This window comes from Ranitomeya imitator, chromosome 5 (assembly GCF_032444005.1).
Source record: "Ranitomeya imitator isolate aRanImi1 chromosome 5, aRanImi1.pri, whole genome shotgun sequence".
Lineage (NCBI taxonomy): Eukaryota > Metazoa > Chordata > Amphibia > Anura > Dendrobatidae > Ranitomeya > Ranitomeya imitator.
In genome coordinates, this window is record NC_091286.1 from 337804413 (window position 1) to 337830710 (window position 26298).

Sequence of the window (26298 nt, forward strand, 5' to 3'; positions counted from 1 at the left end):
TCACGGCTCTGCGTTGTAAACGTCTGTGAAGCACTTGGGGGTTCAAAGTGCTCACCACATATCTAGATAAGTTCCTTGGGGGCTCTAGTTTCTAAAATGGGGTCACTTGTGGGGGGTTTCTACTGTTTAGCCACATCAGGGGCTCTGCAAACGCAACGTAACGCCCGCAGAGCATTCCATCAAAGTCTGCATTTCAAAACGTCACTACTTCACTTCCGAGCCCCGGGATGTGCCCAAACAGTGGTTTACCCCCACATATGGGGTATCAGCGTACTCAGGAGAAACTGGACAACAACTTTTGGGGTCAAATGTCTCCTGTTACCCTTGGGAAAATAAAAAACTGCAGGCTAAAAGATAATTTTTGAGAAAATTTTTTTTTTATTTTCATGGCTCTGCGTTATAAACTTCTGTGAAGCACTTGGGGGTTTTAAGTCCTCACCACACATCTAGATTAGTTCCTTTGGGGGTCTAGTTTCCAAAATTGGGTCATTTGTGGGGGATCTCCAATGTTTAGGCACACAGGGGCTCTCCAAACGTGACATGGTGTCCGCTAATGATTGGAGCTAATTTTCCATTTAAAAAGCCAAATGGCGTGCCTTCCCTTCCAAGCCCTGCCGTGCGCCCAAACAGTGGTTTACCCCCACATATGGGGTATCAGCATACTCAGGACAAACTGGACAACAACATTTGGGGTCCAATTTCTCCAATTTACCCTTGGCAAAATAGGAAATTCCAGGCTAAAAAATCATTTTTGAGGAAAGAAAAATTATTTTTTATTTTCATGGCTCTGCGTTATAAACTTCTGTGAAGCACCTGGGGGTTTAAAGTGCTCAATATGCATCTAGATAAGTTCCTTGGGGGGTCTAGTTTCCAAAATGGGGTCACTTGTGGGGGAGCTCCAATGTTTAGGCACAGAGGGGCTCTCCAAACGCGACATGGTGTCCGCTAACAATTGGAGCTAATTTTCCATTCAAAAAGTCAAATGGCGCGCCTTCCCTTCTGAGCCCTGCCGTGTGCCCAAACAGTGGTATACCCCCACATATGAGGTATCGGCGTACTCGGGAGAAATTGCCCAACAAATTTTAGGATCCATTTTATCCTATTGCCCATGTGAAAATGAAAAAATTGAGGCGAAAATAATTTTTTTGTGAAAAAAAAGAGTACTTTTTCATTTTTACAGATCAATTTGTGAAGCACCTGAGGGTTTAAAGTGCTCACTAGGCATCTAGATAAGTTCCTAGGGGGTTCTAGTTTCCAAAATGGGGTCACTTGTGGGGGAGCTCCAATGTTTAGGCACACGGGGGCTCTCCAAACGTGACATGGTGTCCGCTAAAGAGTGGAGCCAATTTTTCATTCAAAAAGTCAAATGGCGCTCCTTCCCTTCCAAGCCCTGCCGTGCGCCCAAACAGTGGTTTACCCCATCATATGAGGTAACAGCGTACTCAGGACAAATTGGACAACAACTTTCGTGGTTCAGTTTCTCCTTTTACCATTGGGAAAATAAAAAAATTGTTGCTAAAAGATCATTTTTGTGACTAAAAAGTTAAATGTTCATTTTTTCCTTCCATGTTGCTTCTGCTGCTGTGAAGTACCTGAAGGGTTAATAAACTTCTTGAATGTGGTTTTGAGTACCTTGAGGGGTGCATTTTTTAGAATGGTGTCACTTTTGGGTATTTTCAGCCATATAGACCCCTCAAACTGACTTCAAATGTGAGGTGGTCCCTAAAAAAAATGGTTTTGTAAATTTCGTTGTAAAAATGAGGAATCGCTGGTCAAATTTTAACCCTTATAACTTCCTTCCTTATAGGCTCCTTTCACACTAGCGTCGGAATATCCCAGTCGCAATGCGTCTGGGAGAGATTCCGACGCTAGCGTTTGCTGCATTGCACAATGGGTGCAGCGGATGCATTTTTCCGGCGCATCCGCTGCCCCATTGTAAGGTGCGGGGAGGTGGGGGCGGAGTTCCGGCCGCGCATGCACGGTCGGAAAAAGTGGTCCGTCAGGAGAAAAAAACGTTACATGTAGTGTTTTTTTCTCCCGACGGTCCGCAAAAGCACGACGCATCCGTCGCTCGACGGATGCGACGTGTGGCAATCCGTCGCAAATGCGTCGTCAATGCAAGTCTATGGGGAAAAAACACATCCTGCAAGCACTTTTGCAGGATGCGTTTTTTCTGCAAAACGACGCATTGTGACGGATTAAAAAAACCGCTAGTGTGAAAGTACCCTTATTCCACCGCCAGTGTCTTGTCGATTCTGGCCAAAATATCCTGAAGGATTTTCTCTCACAGCCACGGGGCAGCAGGAGCTGATAATATGTTTCCCCAGAAGTTGTGTCTTTACACAACTCACTCAGGTGGGCGCAACATTTTTTGCACTGAGCTCAGTTAAGGCCTCTTTCACACTTCCGTCTTTCTTTTTCCGTCACCATGCGTCGTTTTGTGAAAAAAAACGGATCCAGCAAATGTTTCTGCTGGATCCGTTTTTTTTTTTCTCATAGACTTGTATTAGCGACGGATGGCCACACGTTTCATCCGTTGTGCGCTGGAGCAGTCGTAAAATTGCTGTTCATCGGGCGGAGACAATGCACAGAGGAACGTTTTTTCTGTACGTCGGGGAAAAAAAAAAAAAGAAAAAAAAAAAAAAAAAAATCGCTCAGCAATGGATCCTGCGCTGTCCGTCGTTGCCTATAATGGAAGCCTATGGACACAGGATCCGTCGCTGACTGTCAAAAGCAGGAATCCAGCTACGGATGCAGTCTTTTGAAACTGAGCATGCCTGGAAGAATTTCCAGTCAGGGAAATTCTCTCTCACACTCTCTTTTTACTATTGATGCTGCCTATGCAGCATCAATAGTAAAAAGATGTAATGTTAAAAATAGCAGTCGTGATATTCTTACCTTCCGGCGTCCCCCATAGCCTTCCCGATGCTCGCGGCAGCTCCCGTTCCCAGCAATGCCTTGCAAAATAACCTGACGACGTAGCGGTCTCGCGAGACTGCCACATCATCACAGGTCATTGTCTCACTATGCATCACTGGGAACCGGAGCATCGGCAAGGCTGCGGGGGCTGCCAGAAGGTAACAATATCACGATTTTTTATTTTTTTTAAATTATTTTAAACCTGGATTGTGTTGTGTATGCGTTTTCTCAGTGGAAAAACACGGCGATGACGCATACACAATGTGTGCACATAGCCTTGACGGATCCATTAAAAAAATGGACCCAGTGCACCTGTTTTTTTACAATCTGCACAGGATCCGTCTTTTCAACATTTTGACGGATTGTGACTGATTGTAAAAAACGGAAGTGTGAAAGAGGCCTAACAGCACTAGCTGTGACAGGCTGGCTACAGAGCCGACTAGTGATGAGCAAATATACTCGCTACTCGAGATTTCCCGAGCACGCTCGGGTGTCCTGCGAGTATTTTTTATTGCTCGGAGATTTAGTTTTCTTTGCCGCAGCTGGATGATTTACAGCTACTAGCCTGCTTGATTACATGTGGGGATTCCCTAGCAACCCCCACATGTACTTAGCCTGGCTAATAGCTGTAAATCATTCAGCTGAGGCGATGAAAACAATCTCCGAGCACTAAAAAATACTCTGAGGACACCAGAGTATGCTCGGCAAATTTCAAGTAACGCGTATATTCGCTCATCACTAGTGCTGACGTTATGTCAAAAGCACGAGTCACCATTCTAGCCAGTTAATTAATTCAATAAACTGCCCAAAAGAAGGGCACCACTGTGGGAAACGAGTATATATTGTTTTTAGTTTGGGGCCCCGAAGTGATTCATTAGGGGCCTGTCCAGTAATGAACAACCCCTTTAGGTGTAGAGCTATTATTTAATCAGTATCATGTTAGCGTTATTCTGAGTTTTGCAAACCAAGTAATCTCCTTCACATTTATCATGCATAACATGTCCAAATGCACTGTGCTACCTGTAACCTTACAGGTTTGTGAATATGCACAGTACAGCATCAACTTGAAAAAAAATGTATGAAACAAAATACTGGAAGATAGTATCAGCGGTAAGCCAGGATATTTTAGACTTGCGAGTGCAATCAATTTAATTGAAATGATGTTAGAATGCCTAATATTTACGACCTTGGTACCCCACGCAGCCAGATCAAGGAAATTATCTTCAACAGCTTAGAGCGCAACACTCTTAAACGACCATGGCAAGATAACAAAAAGCTTTGAGGCAAAACACAACATACAGTAGTGTTCAAAATAATAGCAGTACAATATGACTAACCAGATTAATCACTGTTTTTGGTATAAATTAGACTACCTCATGTCACACAATTTACCAGTTGGTGCAGTAGATTCTAAGAAAACCGACAGACTCCACATTTATGATCTGCAGGTTTTGGAGTTTGTGTATTAGAATAATTGAAAGGAAGGGTGTTCGTAATAATAGCAGTGTGGAGTTCAATCAGTGAGGTCAATCATTCTGTGATGAAACAGGTGAATCAGGTGGCACTTATTTAACCCCTTTCTGCCATCCGACGTACTATCCCGTCCATGTGACCTGGGACTTAATTCCCATGGAAGGGATAGTACGTCATACGCGATCAGCTGCGCTCACAGGGGGAGCGCGGCCGGGTATCAGCTGGTTATCACAGCTGACACCCCGGATTTAGTGCCAGGAGCGGTCACGGACCGCTCCCGGCACTTTAACCCCCGGAACACTGCGATCAAAACAAGACTGCAGCGTTCCGGTGGCATAGAGAAGCATAGTGCACAGAGGGGGCTCCCGGCATGCTTGCCTCAGACCCTCAGAACGCAATGTGATCGCGTCGTGGCTCTCCCTGCCTGCAGACCCCCAGATTCAAGATGACCGTGGGGTCCTGCGGGGAGGTGGCTGGTCAGTGCCTGCTGAGAGCAGGACCTGAGAAGCCTCCTTCACTGCCTGTCAGATCACTGATCTGATACAGTGCTGTGCAGTGTGTTAAATCAGCGATCTGACTTTATACAGTAATGTCCAACCCTGGGACAATGTTAACCCCTTCATGACCCAGCCTATTTTGACCTTAAAGACCTTGCCGTTTTTTGCAATTCTGACCAGTGTCCCTTCATGAGGTAATAACTCAGGAACGCTTCAATAGATCCTAGCGGTTCTGAGATTGTTTTTTCGTGACATATTGGGCTTCATGTTAGTGGTAAATTTAGGTCAATAAATTCTGTGTTTATTTGTGATAAAAACGGAAATTTGGCGAAAATTTTGAAAATTTCGCAATTTTCACATTTTGAATTTTTATTCTGTTAAACCAGAGAGTTATGTGACACAAAATAGTTAATAAATAACATTTCCCACACGTCTACTTTACATCAGCACAATTTAATTTTTTTTTGCTAGGAAGTTATAAGGGTTAAAATTTGACCAGCGATCTCTTATTTTTACAACGAAATTTACAAAACCATTTTTTTTAGGGACCACCTCACATTTGAAGTCAGTTTGAGGGGTCTATATGGCTCAAAATACCCCAAAGTGACACCATTCTAAAAACTGCACCCCTCAAGGTGCACAAAACCACATTCAAGAAGTTTATTAACCCTTCAGGTGCTTCACAGCAGCAGAAGCAACATGGAAGGAAAAAGTGAACATTTAACTTTTTAGTCACAAAAATGATTTTTCAGCAACAATTTTTTTATTTTCCCAATGGTAAAAGGAGAAACTGAACCACGTAAGTTGTTGTCCAATTTGTCCTGAGTACGCTGATACCTCATATGTGGGGGTAAACCACTGTTTGGGCGCACGGCAGGGCTTGGAAGGGAAGGAGCGCCATTTGACTTTTTGAATGAAAAATTGGCTGCACTCTTTAGCGGACACCATGTCACATTTGGAGAGCCCCCGTGTGCCTAAAAATTGGAGCTCCCCCACAAGTGACCCCATTTTGGAAACTAGACGCCCCAAGGAACTTATCTAGATGCATAGTGAGCCCTTTAAACCCCCAGGTGCTTCACAAATTGATCGGTAAAAATGAAAAAGTACTTTTTTTTCACAAAAAAATTCTTTTAGCCTCAATTTTTTCATTTTCACATGGACAACAGGATAAAATGGATCCTAAAATTTGTTTGGCAATTTCTCCTGAGTACACCGATACTTCACATGTGGGGGTAAACCACTGTTTGGGCACATGGTAAGGCTCGGAAGGGAAGGAGCGCCATTTGACTTTTTGAATGAAAAATTATCTCCATCGTTAGCGGACACCATGTCGCGTTTGGAGAGACCCTGTGTGCTTAAACATTGGAGCTCCCCCACAAGTGACCCCATTTTGGAAACTGGACCCCCCAAGGAACTTATCTAGATGCCTAGTGAGCACTTTAAACCCTCAGGTGCTTCACAAATTGATCCGTAAAAATGAAAAAGTACTTTTTTTTCACAAAAAATTTATTTTCGCCTCAATTTTTTCATTTTCACATGGGCAATAGGATAAAATGGATCCTAAAATTTGTTGAGCAATTTCTCCCGAGTACGCCGATACCTCATATGTGGGGGTAAACCACTGTTTGGGCACACGGCAGGGCTCGGAAGGGAAGGCGCGCCTTTTAACTTTTTGAATGGAAAATTAGCTCCAATTGTTAGCGGACACCATGTCGCATTTGGAGAGCCCCTGTGTGCCTATGCAATGGAGCTCCCCCACAAGTGACCCCATTTTGGAAACTAGACCCCCCAAGGAACTTATCTAGATGCATACTGAGCACTTTAAACCCCCAGGTGCTTCACAGAATTTTATAATGCAGAGCCATGTAAATAAAAAATAATTTTTCTTTTCTCAAAAATGATTTTTAGCCTGGAATTTCCTATTTTGCCAATGGTAATAGGAGAAATTGGACCACAAACGTTGTTGTCCAGTTTGTCCTGAGTATGCAGATACCCCATATGTGGGGGTAAACCACTGTTTGGGCGCACGGCAGGGCTCAGAAGGGAAGGCACGCCATTTGGCTTTTTAAATGGAAAATTATCTCCAATCATTAGCGGACACCATGTCGCGTTTGGAGAGCCCCTGTGTGCCTAAACATTGGAGATCCCCCACAAATTACCCCATTTTGGAAACTAGACCCCCAAAGGAACTAATCTAGATGTGTAGTGAGCACTTTGAACCCTCAAGTGCTTCACAGAAGTTTATAACGCAGAGCCATGAAAATAAAAAATAAAAAATTATTTTCTCAAAAATGAATTTTAGCCCGCAATTTTTTATTTTCCCAAGGGTAACAGGAGAAATTTGACCCCAAAAGTTGTTGTCCAGTTTCTCCTGAGTACGCTGATACCCCATATGTGGGGGTAAACCACTGTTTAGGCACATGCTGGGGCTCGGAAGTGAAGTAGTGACGTTTTGAAATGCAGACTTTGATGGAATGCTCTGTGGGCGTCACGTTGCGTTTGCAGAGCCCCTGATGTGGCTAAACAGTAGAAACCCCCCACAAGTGTCCCCATTTTGGAAACTAGACCCCGAAAGGAACTTATCTAGATGTGAGGTGAGCACTTTGAACCCCCAAGTGCTTCACAGAAGTTCATAACACAGAGCAGTGAAAATAATAAATACGTTTTCTTTCCTCAAAAATAATTTTTTAGCCCAGAATTTTTTATTTTCCCAAGGGTTACAGGAGAAATTGGACCACAAAAGTTGTTGTCCAGTTTCTCCTGAGTACGCTGATGCCCCATGTGTGGGGGTAAACCACTGTTTGGGCACACGTGGGGGCTCAGAAGGGAAGTAGTGACTTTTGAAATGCAGACTTTGATGGAATGGTCTGCGGGCGTCACGTTGCGTTTGCAGAGCCCCTGGTGTGCCTAAACAGTAGAAACCCCCCACAAGTGACCCCATTTTGGAAACTAGACCCCCCAAGGAACTTATCTAGATATGTGGTGAGCACTTTGAACCCCCAAGTGCTTCACAGACGTTTACAACGCAGAGCCGTGAAAATAAAAAATCATTTTTCTTTCCTCAAAAATTATGTTTTAGCAAGCAATTTTTTATTTTCTCAAGGGTAACAGGAGAAATTGGACCCCAGTAATTGTTGCGCAGTTTGTCCTGAGTATGCTGGTACCCCATATGTGGGGGTAAACCACTCTTTGGGCACACGTCGGGGTTCGGAAGTGAGGGAGCACCATTTGAATTTTTGAATACAAGATTGGCTGGAATCAATGGTGGCGCCATGTTGCGTTTGGAGACCCCCTGAAGTGCCTAAACAGTGGAAACCCCTCAATTCTACCTCCAACACACCCCTAACCCTTATCCCAACTGTAGCCGTAACCCTAATCACAACCCTAACCCCAACACACCCCTAACCACAACCCTAACCCCAACCACAACCCTAATTCCAACCCAACCCTAAGGCTATGTGCCAACGTTGCGGATTCGTATGAGATTATTCAGCACCATTTTTGAAAAATCCGCGGGTAAAAGGCACTGCGTTTTACCTGTGGATTTACCGTGGATTTCCAGTGTTTTTTGTGCGGATTTCACCTGTGGATTCCTATTGAGGAACAGGTGTAAAACGCTGCGGAATCCGCACAAAGAATTGGCATGCTGCGGAAAATACAACGCAGCGTTCCCGCGCGGTATTTTCCGCACCATGGGCACAGCGGATTTGGTTTTCCATATGTTTACATGGTACTGTAAACCTGATGGAACACTGCTGCGGATCCTCAGCCAAATCCGCACCGTGTGCACATAGCCTAATTCTAAAGGTATGTGCACACGCTGCGGAAAACGCTGCGGATCCGCAGCAGTTTCCCATGAGTTTACAGTTCAATGTGAACCTATGGGAACCAAAAATCGCTGTACACATGCTGCGGAAAAACTGCACGGAAACGCAGCGGTTTACATTCCGCAGCATGTCACTTCTTTCTGCGGATTCCGCAGCGGTTTTACAACTGCTCCAATAGAAAATCGCAGTTGTAAAACCGCAGTGAAATGCGCAGAAAAACCGCTGTAAATCCACGATAAATCGGCAGCGGTTTAGCACTGTGGATTTTTCAAATCCGCTGCGGAAAAATCCGCATAGGACCAGAATATGTGTGCACATTCCTACACCTAACCCTACCCCTACCCCTAACCCTAGTTCTTACCCCAACCTTAGTGAAAAAAAAAAAAAATTCTTTATTTTTTTTATTGTCCCTATCTATGGGGGTGACAAAGGGGGGGGGGGGTGGTCATTTACTATTTTTTTTTATTTTGATCACGGAGATAGGTTATATCTCAGTGATCAAAATTCACTCTGGAACGAATCTGCCGGCCGGCAGATTCGGCGGGCGCACTGCATATGCGCCCGCCATTTTGGAAGATGGCGGCGCCCAGGAAAGAAGACGGACGGACCTCGGGCGGCTAGGTAAGTATAAGGGGGGGGAGATCAGGGCACGGGGGGGGGGGGGGGGGCGTCGGAGCACGGGGGGGTGGATCGGAGCATGGGGGGGTGGATCAGAACACGGGAGGGAGGATTGGAGCACGGGGGAGGATTGGAGCACAGGGTGAGGGATCGCTGTGCGGGGGGGTGGATCGGAGCACGGGGGGGGGGGGTCGCTGTGTGCGGGGGGGATCGGAGTGCGGGGGGGTTTGATTGGAGCGCGGGGGTGTGATTGGTGCACGGGGGAAGCGGACAGGAGGACGGGGGAGCGGAGCACAGGACGGAGGGGAGCGGACCACAGATCGGGGGGCTGGGGGGGGGGGCGATTGGAGGGGTGGGTGCACATTAGTGTGTCCAGCCATGGCCGATGATATTGCAGCATCGGCCATGGCTGGATTGTAATATTTCACCAGTTTTTTAGGTGAAATATTACAAATCGCTCTGATTGGCAGTTTCACTTTCAACAGCCAATCAGAGCGATCGTAGCCACGAGGGGGTGAAGCCACCCCCCCTGGGCTAAACTACCACTCCCCCTGTCCCTGCAGATCGGGTGAAATGGGAGTTAACCCTTTCACCCGGCCTGCAGGGACGCGATCTTTCCATGACGCATATGCTGCGTCATGGGTCGGAATGGCACCGACTTTCATGACGCAGCGTATGCGTCAAAGGTCAGGAAGGGGTTAAAAGAAAAAAAAAGAAAAAAAAATACAATGTAAAAATATATTTTTTTTTAATTCCTAAATAAAGAAAAAAAAATATTGTTCCAATAAATACATTTCTTTATGTAAATTAAAAAAACAAAACAATAACAGTACACATATTTAGTTTTGACGCGTCCGTAACGACCCAACCTACAAAACTGTCCCACTAGTTAACCACTTCAGTGAACACTGTAAAAAATAAATAAAAAACAAGGCAAAAAACAATGCTTTATCATCATACCGCCGAACAAAAAGTGGAATAACACGCGATCAAAAAGACAGATATAAATAACCATGGTACCGCTGAAAACATCATCTTGTCCCTCAAAAAACGAGCTGCCATACAGCATCATTAGCAAAAAAAAAAAAAAGTTATAGCCCTCAGAATAAAGCGATGCAAAGAATTATTTTTTATATAAAATAGTTTTTATCTACTATATAATTGTCTAAGGGTCACTTCCGTCTTTCTGTCTGTCACGGATATTGGTCACGGCCTCTGTCTGTCATGGAATCCAAGTCGCTGATTGGTCTCGCCAGCTGCCTGTCATGGCTGCCGCGACCAATCAGCGACGGCCACAGTCCGATTAGTCCCTCCCTACTCCCCTGCAGTCAGTGCCCGGCGCCCGCTCCATACTCCCCGCAGTCAGTGCCCGCTCCATACTCCCCGCAGTCAGTGCCTGCTCCATACTCCCCGCAGTCAGTGCCCGGCGCCCGCTCCATACTCCCCCCCCCCAGTCACCGCTCACACAGGGTTAATGCCAGTGGTAACGGACCACGTTATGCCGCGGGTAACTCACTCCGTTACCGCCATTAACCCTGTGTGACCAAGTTTTTTTTTACTATTGATGCTGCCTATGCAGCATCAATAATAAAAAGATCTAATGTTAAAAATAATAAAAAAACAAACAAAAAACCTGCTATTCTCACCTTCCGTAGTCCGACGATGCGCTCCTGCCAGCTTCCAGTCCCAGAGATGCATTGCGAAATTACCCAGAAGACTTAGCGGTCTCGCGAGATCGCTAAGTGATCTGGGTAATGTCGCAATGCATCCTGGGAACGCAAGATAGCAGCAACCATGCGAATCGCCAGAGGTTTGCTGGATCTACGCTGGATCCCACCGGGTGAGTATATAACCATTTTTTATTTTAATTATTTTTTTTTAACAGGCATATGGTGCCCACACAGCTAAATACTACGTGGGCTGTGTTAGATACCGCGTTGCTGCTATATACTACCTGGCCAGTGTTAGATACTATGTTGGCTGTGTTCTATACTGCGTGGGATGTGCTATATACTACATGGCTGCTATATACTACGTGGCTGTGTTCTATACTGCGTGCTATATATTACGTGGCCACTGTTAGATACTATGTGGGCTGTGCTATATATTACGTGGCCACTGTTACATACGTGGGCTGTGTTATATAATGCGTGGCTGCTATATACTGTGTGGACTGTGTTATATACTACGTGGGCGGTGTTATTTACTGCGTGGCCTATATTAACGCATCGGGTATTCTACAATATGTATGCATGTATACAGCAGCCACATGGTATATACCACAGGCCACGTAGTACTCCTATATACTGCGTGGCCTGTGCTATATACTATGTGGCTGCTATATACATATTCTAGAATACCCGATGCGTTAGAATCGGGCCACCATCTAGTATTGTATAAAAGCGCCAAAACTTTAAAAAATGATATAAATGAGGTATCGCTGTAATCGTACTAATCTGAAGAATAAAACTGCTTTATCAATTTTACCACACGTGGAACGATATAAACTCCCCCCCAAAAAATAAATTCATGAAATGCTAGTTTTTGTTCATTCTACCTCTGAAAGATCGTAATAAAAAGTGATCAAAAAATGTCATGTGACTGTAAATGGTACCAATAAAAACGTCAACTCGTCCTGCAAAAAACAAGACTTCACATGACTCTGGGCCAAACCATGGAAAAATTATAGCTCGCAAAATGTGGTGATGCAAAAACTATTTTTTGCAATAAAAAGCGTCTCTTAGTGTGTGGCAGCTGCCAAACATAAAAACCCACTATAAATAGTAAATCAAACTCCCCTTTATCACCGCCTTAGTTATGGAAAAATAATAAAAAAATATTTATTTCCATTTTCCCCATTAGGGTTGGGACTAAAGTTAGGGTTAGGATTACGTTTACAGTGTGTCAGGGTCAGGGGTGTGGTTAGGGTTGGGATTAGGATTAGGGGTATGTTCGAGTTACGGATGGAGTTATAATTGGGGGGTTTCCACTGTTTAGGCACATCAGGGGCTCTCCAAACGCGACATCGCGTCAAATCTCAATTCCAGCCAATTCTGCGTTGAAAAAGTAAAATGGTGCTCCTTCCCTTCCGAGCTCTGCCGTGCGCCCAAACAGTGGTTTACCCCCACATATGGGGTGTCAGCCTACTCTGGACAAATTGGACAACAACTTTTTTTGTCCAATTTCTCTTGTTACCCTTGGGAAAATAAAAATTTGTGGGGAAAAAAAAGATTATTTTCACGGCTCTGCGTTATAAACTTTAGTGAAACACTTGGTTGTTCAAAGTTCTCACAACACATCTAGATAAGTTCCTTGGGGAGTCTAGTTTCCAAAATGGGGTCACTTGTGAGGGGTTTATACTGTTTAGGCACATCAGTGGCTCTGCAAACGAAACATGACGCCCATAGACCATTCCATCAAAGTCTGAATTCCAAAACGCCACCACTTCCCTTCCGAGCCCCGACGTGTGCCCAAACAGTAGTTTTCTCCCACATATGGGGTATCAGCGTACTCCGGAGAAATTGCACAACAACTTTTGGGGTCCAATTTCTCGTGTTACCTTTGGGGAAAAAATTGATGCGAAAAGATCATTTTTGTGAAAAAAAAAAAATGTTTTATTTTTACAGCTCTACATTATAAACTTCTGTGAAGCACTTGGGGGTCCAAAGTGCTCACCATACATCTAGATAAGTTCCTTAGGGGGTCTACTTTCCAAAATGGTGTCACTTGTGGGGGCTTTCCACTGTTTAGGCACATCAGGGGCTCTGCAAACTCAACATGGTGTCCGATCTCAATCCAGCCAATTTTGCATTTAAAAGTCAAACGGTGCTCCTTCCCTTCTGAGCTCTGCCATGCACCCAAACAGTGTTTTACCCCCACATATGGGGTATCGGCGCACTCAGGACAAATTGTACAACAACGTTTGGGGTACAATTTCTCCTGTTAGCCTTGGTAAAATAAAACAAATTGGATCTTAAGTAAGCTTTTTGTGAAAAAAAAAGTTAAAATGTTTTTTTTTTTTTTTTTTTTTAAACATTCCAAAAATTCCTGTGAAGCAACTTCTTGAATGTGGTTTTGATCACCTTGAAGGGTGCAGTTTCTAGAATGGTGTCACTTTTGGGAATTTTCTATCATATAGACCCCTCAAAGTGACTTCAAATGTTATGTGGTCCCTAAAGAAAATGGTGTTGTAAAAATGAGAAATTGCTGGTCAACTTTTAACCCTTATAACGTCGTAACAAAAAAAAATTTTGCTTCCAAAATTGTGCTGATGTAAAGTAGCATGTGGGAAATGTTACTTATTAAGTATTTTGTGTGACGTATCTGTGATTTAAGGGCATGAAAATTCAAAGTTGGAAAATTGTGAAATTTTCAAAATTTTCGCCAAATTTCCATTTTTTCCACAAATAAACGGAAGTCATATCAAAGAAATTTTACCACTAACGTGAAGTAAAATATGTCGAAAAACAATGTCAAAATCACTGCGATCTATGGAAGCTTCCAGAGTTATTACCTCATAGAGGGACAGTTGTCAGAATTGTAAAAATTGGCCCGGTCATTAACACGCAAACCACCCTTGGGGGTTAAGGGTGAAGCAAGGACATGTTGTACATACAGTTAGGTCCATATATATTTGGACAAAGACAACATTTTTCTAATTTTGGTTATAGACATTACCACAATGAATTTTAAACAAAACAATTCAGATGCAGTTGAAGCTCAGACTTTCAGCTTTCATTTGAGGGTATCCACATTAAAATTGGATGAAGGGTTTAGGAGTTTCAGCTCCTTAACATGGGCCACCCTGTTTTTAAAGGGACCAAAAGTAATTGGACAATTGACTCCAAGGCTATTTCATGGACAGGTGTGGGCAATCCCTTCATTATATCATTCTCAATTAAGCAGATTAAAGGCCTGGAGTTGATTTGAGGTGTGGTGCTTGCATTTGGAAGGTTTTGCTGTGAAGTAAACATGCGGTCAAAGGAGCTCTCCATGCAGGTGAAACAAGCCATCCTTAAGCTTCGAAAACAGAAAAAAACCCATCCGAGAAATTGCTACAACATTAGGAGTGGCAAAATATACAGTTTGGTACATTCTGAGAAAGAAAGAAAGCACTGGTGAACTCATCAATGCAAAAAGACCTGGGCGCCCACGGAAGACAACAGTGGTGGATGATCGCAGAATAATCTCCATGGTGAAGAGAAACCCCATTCACAACAGCCAACCAAGTGAACAACACTCTCCAGGAGGTAGGCGTATCAATATCCAAATCTACCATAAAGAGAAGACTGCATGAAAGTAAATACAGAGGGTTCACTGCACGGTGCAAGCCACTCATAAGCATCAAGAATAAAAAGGCTAGACTGGACTTTGCTAAAAAAAAACATCTAAAAAAGCCAGCACAGTTCTGGAAGAACTTTTTTTTGGACAGATGAAACCAAGATCAACCTCTACCAGAATGATGGAAAGAGAAAAGTATGGCGAAGGCATGGTAAAGCTCATGATCCAAAGCATGCCAAATCATCTGTAAAACACGGCGGAGGCAATGTGATGGCTTGGGCATGCATGGCTGCCAGTGGCACTGGGTCACTAGTGATTATTGATGATGTGACCCAGGACAGAAGCAGCCGAATGAATTCTGAGGTATTCAGAGACATACTGTGCTCAGATCCAGCCAAATGCAGCCAAACTGATTGGTCGTCGTTTCATACTACAGATGGATAATGACCCAAAACATAAAGCCAAAGCAACCCAGGAGTTTATTAAAGCAAAGAAGTGGAATATTCTTGAATGGCCAAGTCAGTCACCTGATCTCAACCCAATTGAGCATGCATTTCACTTGTTAAAGACTAAACTTCAGACAGAAAGGCCCACAAACAAACAGCAACTGAAAACCACCGCAGTGAAGGCCTGGCAGAGCATCAAAAAGGAGGAAACAGCTTCTGGTGATGTCCATGAGTTCAAGGCTTCAGGCAGTCATTGCCAACAAAGGGTTTTCAACCAAGTACTAAAAATGAACATTTTATTTAAAATTATTGAATCTGTCCAATTACTTTTGGTCCCTTTAAAAACAGGGTGGCCCATGTTAAGGAGCTGAAACTCCTAAACCCTTCATCCAATTTTAATGTGGATACCCTCAAATGAAAGCTGAAAGTCTGAACTTCAACTGCATCTCAATTGTTTTCTTTAAAATTCTGTCTATAACCAAAATTAGAAAAATGTTGTCTCTGTCCAAATATATATGGACCTAACTGTACATTTCTTCTTGAAAGCCTGAGGAACTATGGGTCATTCAAGACATTGTTCAGAAGAACAGCGTACTTTGATTAAAAAGTTGATTGGAGAGGGTAACACTTATCTCCAATGCTTTAAAATGGGTAACCAAACCAAGGGATGTTAGTAACAGCAGATGAGATTCGGCCATCTGAAAAATATGATCTGCCACCTCCATTAATGACCTGGACCGAGTTCTATCCCTGGTGGTTAATGTAGACCACAGTTACCTGATTGTCGGAGAACAGTCTGACATGTCGGCCCTGTATGGACACAAGGAGTATACTTAATGCTCGTTCTACAGGTAACAACTCCTTTAAGTTAGATGACGGACTCTGTTCAAAATGTGAAAAAAGGTGTGGAAACCACATAAAACGACCAAAACTGGAAACTCAATTCTATAAATAATTTTTTTGAACATATAAAATATTGTACACAAAAATCATGACAAAAACTAGGACATAAATGGTACAATGTGGGACCATGGTGCGAGACACCGCACAGAGATGTAATTGTGCCAGCGGATCAGAAACCACAGACTCCTAGTTATAACAGATGGCTGTATAGAGGAGAGGACACCAGGATATAGATATCAATCATAAGGATATGGGGCATAAAATGATGCTAAGATTATTCCTAGGATGTAGGCGCTAGAATGTACTAATAATTATAATTTATACCACATAGGGTTAATAAAATAAGTGCCTGTAGCCCAGCAACACATACAAATCCCTAGGAAAACCGAGTGGGGAAAAGAATCAAGGATGCACCATAAGCCTTGCCTACATAGATCCCCCCATGGTCAAAATTTGACCAAATGTAGTCCGAATCTAAATATAACTCCATGGGCTAGCGGCCGCTCAGCCCATATGTATTACCTCTGACGAAGGAGCTTGCGGGCTCCGAAACGCGCGTCAGGCTACCAGCGGACCGGACCCAGGGACACCGGAGAGCTCCCCAGTTTTGAGAGGTAATACATATGGGCTGAGCGGCCGCTAGCCCATGGAGTTATATTTAGATTCGGACTACATTTGGTCAAATTTTGACCATGGGGGGATCTATGTAGGCAAGGCTTATGATGCATCCTTGATTCTTTTCCCCACTCGGTTTTCCTAGGGATTTGTATGTGTTGCTGGGCTACAGGCACTTATTTTATTAACCCTATGTGGTATAAATTATAATTATTAGTACATTCTAGCGCCTACATCCTAGGATTAATCTTAGCATCATTTTATGCCCCACATCCTTATGATTGATATCTATATCCTGGTGTCCTCTCCTCTATACAGCCATCTTTTATAACTAGGAGTCTGTGGTTTCTGATCCGCTGGCACAATTACATCTCTGTGCGGTGTCTCGCACCATGGTCCCACATTGTACCATTTATGTCCTAGTTTTTGTCATGATTTTTGTGTACAATATTTTATATGTTCAAAAAATTATTTATAGAATTGAGTTTCCAGTTTTGGTCGTTTTATGTGGTTTCCACACCTTTTTTCATGTGCTGTTGTACGGCTTGGCTTGAATATAATCCCCTATAAAAGCAACAGATTAATATAGATTCTATTTTAGTGATGTTGCTATTGAATACTCTCATTCTTGTATTACATTGTCTGTTCAAAATGTGTCCAATCCCCCTGGATCCACCTATCCCCCTTATGAACCCCCCCCCCCCCCCCCCAGGGCTTGCATTCGTAGTAACTACTCGAGAGACATAGTTTACCCAGGGAACCCCTCCTCTACTCAGGTTTGATAAGTGCAACCACCAGTGTAAGTGGTAGTGAACTGTATAGTAGAGGGAGACAAAGAAAATTTATTCTCCAAGCACCCTCCTAGCTGACGATCATTATTCAATACATCCCACTGCAGGACCCTAGAGTGGAGCTGGACCCTAGAGTGGAGCTGGGCCCAGAGAACCACCGGAATGCATGACGCGAGAGAGCCCAAGAGTGGAATCGACCCTCTAAGGGCCATTGATGGATTATTTACTGCCCTGAGCACCTGCTGCTGAATACTATCAACCTTTGAATCTAGTAGCTAACATTCCTGCGTCGTAGAGTCCAGGACGAGCCCCAGAAATTCCTGCACCTTCAGGGGCTGCAACCGTGACTTTAATATTAATAAGCCACCCCAGTTTCTGAAGAACAGACCTTACTTTCTCTAACTGAAGTGCAGTGTATGACAGCGACCCACAGTCAAAAAGTCATCCAGATAAGGGATCACCTTCATATTTTGCTCATGAAGATACGCCATGATCTCTGCCACTATCTATCTATTTAAGTAAATACCCGGGGAGCCACGGCGACTCTAAACTGGAAGTGACTTATCACACCCCCTATTGAAACCGCCACCTTAAGGTACTGTTGGTGATCTGCATGTATTGGAACATGATAGTATTAGATCTTAAGGGTGAATACTACCATGAAACAATCTTTAAAGAGCAGTTTTATTGCTGATCTTATTGACTCCAATTTGAAGGAAGGGATCAACAGGAACCTATTGAGAACCTTCAAGTTGATAATAGTCCGAAAAGAACCATCCGGTTTCTTAATCAGGAAGAGGGGGTAGTAGACCCCCTTACCTCTTTGTGATGCAGGATCCTTTACCAAGACTGCCTTCTGCTGCAGTTCCCGGACCTCTGCCTCCAATGCCTGTTGCTCTGCAGATGAAGAACGAATGGGAGTTAATTCCTGAGGTCTCTCCTGGAATTCAAATTTAAGTCCTGCTCTGATAATATCAAGTATCCATGGACTATGCAAAATCCTTGACCAGGCAGGGTAGAAGGCAGTCAGCCTTCCTCCCACATGGGCCGTCAGTCATTTGGTCGATTTTCTGTGATCCTGAGAGGAACTGAACATATATCCTCTATATTTTTTCTTATTGCTGTCCCATCTGCTCTCATCTCTAGCTGACCCCCTACGGCTGGACCATCTCCTGCCAAAGTCTCGCCTGTATGAAGGTCCCGTCAAGGTAGGGAACCTTTTCTTGATGTCCCCTGCCTTCTCCATAAGCTCATCCAGTACTGTGCCAAACAAATGCACTCCCTCGCATGAAATACTGCACAATTTAGATTTGTCCTGGATATCCCCCGGCCAACATTTTAGCGCGAGCAGCACTGGAAAGGGTCACCGTCCTTGCTGCTAATCTTACTGAGTCTGGAGAAGCATCTGATAAAAAGGCAGCCGCTCCCTGTATCACAGGAAGGGAGGAAAGGACATCTTCTCTAGAAGCTTTCTCTTTAAAGGGAATCTGTCACCCCAGAAATGGCCTATAAACTAAGGCCGGGCCACTCTGAACTTTCTCGGCGCCTGCGCACTGCAGTACTTTGCTCTGCCCTCAACAGGGCAGACAAAGTACGCCTGTGCAGGAGTCGCGCCAATTTTGGGGCTTTATTTCACGAGGATGAGGCAGATTCCTCAAATGGGTATCTTTTTGAAGGCTGGAGGTAGAGAACATTTCCTCTCAGGCCATTTCCAATCCCGTGTAATCAGTGAATTGATCTTTTCGTTCACGGGAAAGGATCTGCGGACTTTCCAATCCAGCCCCTCAAACATCATGTCCTGCCTGGACCTTTCCGGATGGGGTTCCACAATACCCATTGTACTGTTTACCGCCTTCACTAGCCGGTTCACCCGGTCCAGTGGGAAACAGGAGCAGCTTGAACGGCCCTCTGAGGATGATGGGGATGAATCCAATATTACTTCCCCCAAATCACTCCCTGGTACTGACACAGGAGATCTAGGTTCTCTTCTCCTAAGGATTCTCCCCAGGGAAAGGGAGCTCACTGAACCCCTAACCTCTGCTCTGACCTTCTCCCTTAAAATAGATGTAAAGTCTGGAGTCTCTTCTGCCACTAAACTCTTATGCATGGCCGGCACAGCTTTTTTCCATAGTATTCCGGCAGCGGCACTCCGCACTCTCCTTGTGCTTGGCCTTAGAGGTACATTTCCTCCCCTGACAAAATTGGAGAAAAAAAAGGGGAACAGTACATCACCAAGTGAACTTTCCCAAAGATCACTTACCCGTGATGTGTACTGAGTGGTACCGTAATCTGCGGGGGGGGTCACTCTCAGCTGCTGGATTGTCCTTATAGGCAGGAGATTTGTCCGGCCTATTCGTTTGACTGGTCCTTAAGCCATCAGGGCAACCACTGCCACTAGACCGTCGCTGGGTGGTTCTTACATGGGGCTTCTACGTGAGTTGCTGCTGCCCTGGTGACTGCTGTTGCATCAGCTGCTCTGGTGACTCCATCTTAAAATATTGGCCCGGAAGCACCTGGTCCCCATCCTGGCTTCCTTAAATAGCCGGTCACCCCCTCAGGTACCGCCCCCGGCTGGGGCCATCAGGATTTCTCCAATGGCCTGCCCTGTGCTCTTCTGACTGCTGAATGCCCCCTGTGACCGTGCCTTCAGGCCCCGTGCGGCTACCTCCCCCTTCGGCCCCGCACCCCTGCTTCATTCATGGCCTCCCACGCAGCCCACCGCCGCTCGGCCGTGCCCCGCACCTTCCGTTGGGGGCCGCCATGTTTTCCGGCGACCCTGTGACGTCATCAGGGCACGCCTGGCCGCATCATCAAGGACCGCCCACGGCACCTATCGCGCATACCAGACGCGTCACGCCTGTGGCCGCGTCACCAGGTTCCGCCCCACACTGGCCGCGTCACACAGGTCGCGACCCGGCTCTGCCGTCAGAGCGCACCAGATGCCCCTCAGCCACCCCCACATCGATGCGCGAGCTTACCACCGCACAGGCCACAGCCTCCGGGAAACACCACCGCCAGCATGGTTGTGGCCTCCAGGGACAGACGCAGCATACTCACCTAGCACCCGCGCCAACGGACAATCTTCAAGCGAGCTCCCCTTCCCAGAGGCTGCTTCCTCTGCTGTCGCCTACATCTGCAGTTCTCCTGCAGTGTGGCGCATCCAGCACACTCGACAGACCTAGGCAGGGGACCCCCGCTGAGTCAGCCAGCCGGGCCCAGGCGAAACTTCTATCTTCTTGCAAAAGGTATGTCTGACGAGGTTCCCTTGTCAGGGACAGGAAACCAACAGATGCGGGAGAGAGGCGCCGCCATTTTATGTCTGTAGGTTTCCTGTCCCTGAAGGGCAGATCCCCTCTCTCGTGGTGCTGTTATGGGAGACGAATAAATGGGTCTTTCAACAAGACAACGACCCTAAGCACGCCAGTAAATGAGCAAAATCTTGGTTCTAGTCCAACAAAATTGAAGTTCTTGAGTGGCCAGCCCAATCCCCGGTCCTTAATCTGATAGATCTGATAGAATACTTGTGGGGTGACATAAAAAATGCTATTTCTGAGGCAAAGCCAGCAAATGCCAAAAAATTGTGGGATGTGTCAAAGCATCCGGGCTGGAATAACAGGTGACAGGTACCAGAAGTTGGTTGACTCATAGATGTGAAACAGTTCTAAAAAAACTGTGGGTATACAACCAAATATTAGGTTAGTGACTCACAGGAATGCTAAATCCATTAAAAAATAATACATATTCTAAGTTGGTAAAGATAAAAAAAAAAAAATGGCAGTGTCTGCATTTAACAGCAAAAGTAGTTAAAAATTATATACATTTCTCTTCATGTTTTGAATTAGAAAACAGTGTGCAATGTTCCCAATGCATGGAAATAAAAACTAGTGATGAACGCATGTCTTTGAACACATTGCTATTTATTCTGAACACTACTGTACATTACCATCTGAAAGAAAATGCTCCCTCTTCACACGTGACTAACATTTAAGAAAGTCATACAGTGCTTACCCTGATAAGGATCCTTGATTTCTTCATTAAGAATTTTATCCAAAATTGTATCCCTCCACACACCATCTTCTTGAGACATATTGTACAAAAGCACAAGCTCATGACTGCCATTTTCCGTCAATCTAGTATGTGCGGCCTGAGAGAGAGGAAATAAAGTTAGCAGACGCTCTAAATGGACAGATGCAAAATTCTAGTGAAAAGGACATTTTCTCAATCACATTCCACCTAACAGGAGTTTGGCAAGTCAGCCATTGACCAAAGGGAGAGAGGAGACCAGTTAGTTGTGGTAACCGGCCGGGCTTCTCCCCGTCCTGCTGTATGACAGTTCTCTCCCTATGTACAGATATGAGAATGACATGATGATAAAAAAAATAGAGCGGGGCAAAGCCAGCCATCGGCCATAGTAGACTAATCAAGTCTCTTCTTATAGTCCATGGCTGATTCATTTAAATATATTTTCTCTGAAACTAGTATTTCATAATTCTTACTTGCAGTAACGCTTGATTCATGCTACCCATGGTTCAGGCAAGAATTTAGTGACATTACATTGACCGTACATATGATATAATATAACTGTAGTCTGAAGAGACAACCATTTTTCCTGACTCCCACATATACAGTGGGGCAAAAAAGTATTTAGTCAGTCAGCAATAGTGCAAGTTCCACCACTTAAAAAGATGAGAGGCGTCTGTAATTTACATCATAGGTAGACCTCAACTATGGGAGACAAGCTGAGAAAAAAAAATCCAGAAAATCACATTGTCTGTTTTGTTATAATTTTATTTGCATATTATGGTGGAAAATAAGTATTTGGTCAGAAACAAAATTTCATCTCAATACTTTGTAATATATCCTTTGTTGGCAATGACAGAGGTCAAACGTTTTCTGTAAGTCTTCACAAGGTTGCCACACACTGTTGTTGGTATATTGGCCCATTCCTTCATGCAGATCTCCTCTAGAGCAGTGATGTTTTTGGCTTTTCGCTTGGCAACACGGACTTTCAACTCCCTCCAAAGGTTTTCTATAGGGTTGAGATCTGGAGACTGGCTAGGCCACTCCAGGACCTTGAAATGCTTCTTACGAAGCCACTCCTTCGTTGCCCTGGCGGTGTGCTTTGGATCATTGTCATGTTGAAAGACCCAGCCACGTTTCATCTTCAATGCCCTTGCTGATGGAAGGAGGTTTGCACTCAAAATTTCACGATACATGGCCCCATTCATTCTTTCATGTACCCGGATCAGTCGTCCTGGCCCCTTTGCAGAGAAACAGCCCCAAAGCATGATGTTTCCACCACCATGCTTTACAGTAGGTATGGTGTTTGATGGATGCAACTCAGTATTCTTTTTCCTCCAAACACGACAAGTTGTGTTCCTACCAAACAGTTCCAGTTTGGTTTCATCAGACCATAGGACATTCTCCCAAAACTCCTCTGGATCATCCAAATGCTCTCTAGCAAACTTCAGACGGGCCCGGACATGTACTGGCTTAAGCAGTGGGACACGTCTGGCACTGCAGGTTCTGAGTCCATGGTGGCGTAGTGTGTTACTTATGGTAGGCCTTGTTACATTGGTCCCAGCTCTCTGCAGTTCATTCACTAGGTCCCCCCGCGTGGTTCTGGGATTTTTGCTCACCGTTCTTGTGATCATTCTGACCCCACGGGGTGGGATTTTGCGTGGAGCTCCAGATCGAGGGAGATTATCAGTGGTCTTGTATGTCTTCCATTTTCTAATTATTGCTCCCACTGTTGATTTCTTCACTCCAAGCTGGTTGGCTATTGCAGATTCAGTCTTCCCAGCCTGGTGCAGGGCTACAATTTTGTTTCTGGTGTCCTTTGACAGCTCTTTGGTCTTCACCATAGTGGAGTTTGGAGTCAGCCTGTTTGAGGGTGTGCACAGGTGTCTTTTTATACTGATAACAAGTTTAAACAGGTGCCATTACTACAGGTAATGAGTGGAGGAAAGAGGAGACTCTTAAAGAAGAAGTTTCAGGTCTGTGAGAGCCAGAAATCTTGATTGTTTGTTTCTGACCAAATACTTATTTTCCACCATAATATGCAAAAAAATGATAAAAAAACAGACAATGTTATTTTCAGGATTTTTTTTTCTCAGTTTGTCTCCCATAGTTGAGGTCTACCTATGATGTAAATTACAGACGCCTCTCATCTTTTTAAGTGGTGGAACTTGCACTATTGCTGACTGACTAAATACTTTTTTGCCCCACTGTACATGAGCTCTTGATTCAGCAGGCAGTAATGAGTTTTCAATGAGGAGACTGAAGAAAAACGCTGCCAGATTCCAATGCCAGCAGCTTTTCTCTCTTTAAGATAAAAGGAATGGCCATCGAAATTCCCAAAGCCTGATGTAGGGGGGCGTTGGCAGGTCCTGCTGAAATTAGTGTGTTCAGACTACTTTAATCTAACGTGTAAGGGAGCCTTTACCCATGAATTCTACCTGTTACTATATTTGAAGTAGCACTACACGCTGGTTACAGCATCCTTAGCTTACAATAAAGCTAGAAAGCCTATATTCTTAGTCAGATTTCCAACATCAACTAGTATCATAGGACAAATACCCATCTGTCCACAGTGATGGGGGTGATGCACTACTGCAGAGAAACTTGCAGTGAGAATAAGGTCTTCAGCTTTTGGCTGAAAACATCCAGATTCAGATAAGAATTAAAAAAAGACGACGACAAAGACAGAGAAGTCAGAAAAACGCCAACCAATGCCACAAACCAGAGACAACCCAACGGTCTCTTTGTCGTCATAAATACATTGAATTAAATTCTTAGCAAACTATGACATTTACATTAGAAGTCACTTAAAACAAAAAATGTGAAATCAGCTCAGGAGCTGAGCCTGCTTCATACTGGGAAAATGCCTGCAACAACCATAGGACAAGGTTGCAGGAAACCAACAGATTACTTTAGAAGCAGTTTTTTTTGTTTGTTTTTTGCTGAAGTCCCCCCCACATTCACCAACACAGACTGAACACCATAGGAGAAACTGTAATGTGACTATATGTCCAGTCTATCAAAGTATAGAATTATTTACACCAAATGCTACATGCAGGAATACCAGATGTGTCATTGTTTGGTCCCCACACTTCCCCCCCCCCCCCCCAAAATAATAAAGATAACAATATATGTACCCCGAAATGGTAATAATAATCTTTATTTTTATATAGCGCTAACATATTCCGCAGCGCTTTACAGTTTGCACACATTATCATCACTGTCCCCGATGGGGCTCACAATCTACATTCCCTATCAGTATGTCTTTGGAATGTGAGAAGAAACCCGAGAACCCGGAGGAAACCCACGCAAAAACGGGGAGACCATACAAACTCCTTGCAGATGTTGTCCAAGGTGGGATTAGAACCCAGGACCCCAGCGCTGCAAGGCTGCTGTGCTAACCACTGAGCCACCGAAAAAATAACAGCTCAGGAGACAAGAAAAAAGCCCTTACACAGCTCCATCAATATGAAAATATAAAAGCTATGTGACTCAGAAAATAACGGCAAGTTTTTTTTTCCCTTTAATTCTAAATTTCACATTTTTTGCATTACATAAATCATAAAGAACTATTTGCCATAATAAAGTTGTCTGGTCATTTTCACCACAAAACCCAAAAATCAATTGAATTTTTTTCCCGGAAGTTTGCCTCACTTGGAATTTTTCTGTGTTACAGCCCGGACCTGCAGGCTCTGGCCACGACTGTTAACCTGTTAAATGCAGTTGTCCTATGCACCCATTGGCACTTTCATGATACGATTTGTGTGCAGGTAGGTTGCTTTGACAATCGGGGTCTATTGAAGACCTCTGTGCCTGTCACTACATAGCACCCTTGAAACCCATCATATGGCCAGGCTTCAAAGGAGACCATGATTTTTACTATATGCAGCAATACTACAGCATTGCTGCATATAATACATGGCAGACGATAGAAAGTTTCAGCCCCCTAAGGATTAATAATTTCCCCCCTCCTTTTCTCCCATTAAACATAATAAACAAAATACACCTATGTGGTATTGCTGCCTCCAGGAAAGTCCAATCTTTCAAAATAAAAATAAACAGATTGGCAGCTTTCTGTGTACACTGTGCATAGGCAGAAAGTTGCCAATCATTGCTTGAGCTGGGGTTATACAGAGCTAATGAATATGGAGGACTACATGCAACAGGTTTACTAGACCTCTAATGATAATCTCCTGCTGATAAAACAGTGTGATTTTATCAAAACTACAAGTGACACATGACTGAAATCAAGGTTCCCTTTAACGTTTTTACATAAAAGACTTTACCTTTATCGTGCCTTGAAATCTTTCCCAGTGATCACTGGGTAACTCTTGAGGCAAACATAACAGAAGTTCAACACAGCTTCTACAAAACAAATGAGAAAGTGTATGTTGTGCTTTTAGAATTTATAAGGAAATGTTAGATAAGGGATAATGCAAACATTTTAGGAGTCAATTTCTTAATTGCCTTTTCCCTGCTGTTCCCTGGGTGGCAAGAACCATGTTACCCATGGGAATAAAATCTATTTTGCAGTCGCCTATTGGTTGTAATTGTACATATTTCCTGTAATTTCTACATAGATGAAGGGGAAATCAAGTATAACAGAGGCATCCCATTACAAAAAATTTCCTACTTGCAGAATTATCTGCAGATGTAACCAAATGTATGGCAACATTTTCACAAAAGAATGACGATGCTGTCAATCTGAATGTCGACAGGTGCCCCAATTTCTGTGCTGGCTTTTCCACTCCAAAAAACTTGTCCACACGCACTATACTCTAAATTGTAGCTGGGTTTCAGAGGTGTGTCCGAACAAGGCCTAAAACTATTTAGTAAAGTAAAAATATGATTCAATAAATTATTTTGGATCCTATGCTGTAGTAAAAAAATGTAGATACTCTTCCCACTA

The 26298-nt window shown here is 44.0% G+C and overlaps 1 protein-coding gene across 2 annotated transcripts in view; it reads right to left on the reverse strand.

The window, feature by feature from the left end:
- Positions 1-26298, reverse strand: part of ZNF292 (zinc finger protein 292) — a 134552-nt gene that overhangs the window by 51319 nt on the left and 56935 nt on the right. For both annotated transcript variants that reach the window (XM_069726397.1, XM_069726396.1), the window contains 2 exons: positions 25676-25754; positions 21378-21513 (listed from right to left, as the gene is read on the reverse strand). In XM_069726397.1, the coding sequence (XP_069582498.1) occupies positions 21378-21513; positions 25676-25754 (215 nt within the window). The remainder of the gene's footprint in view (positions 1-21377; positions 21514-25675; positions 25755-26298) is intronic.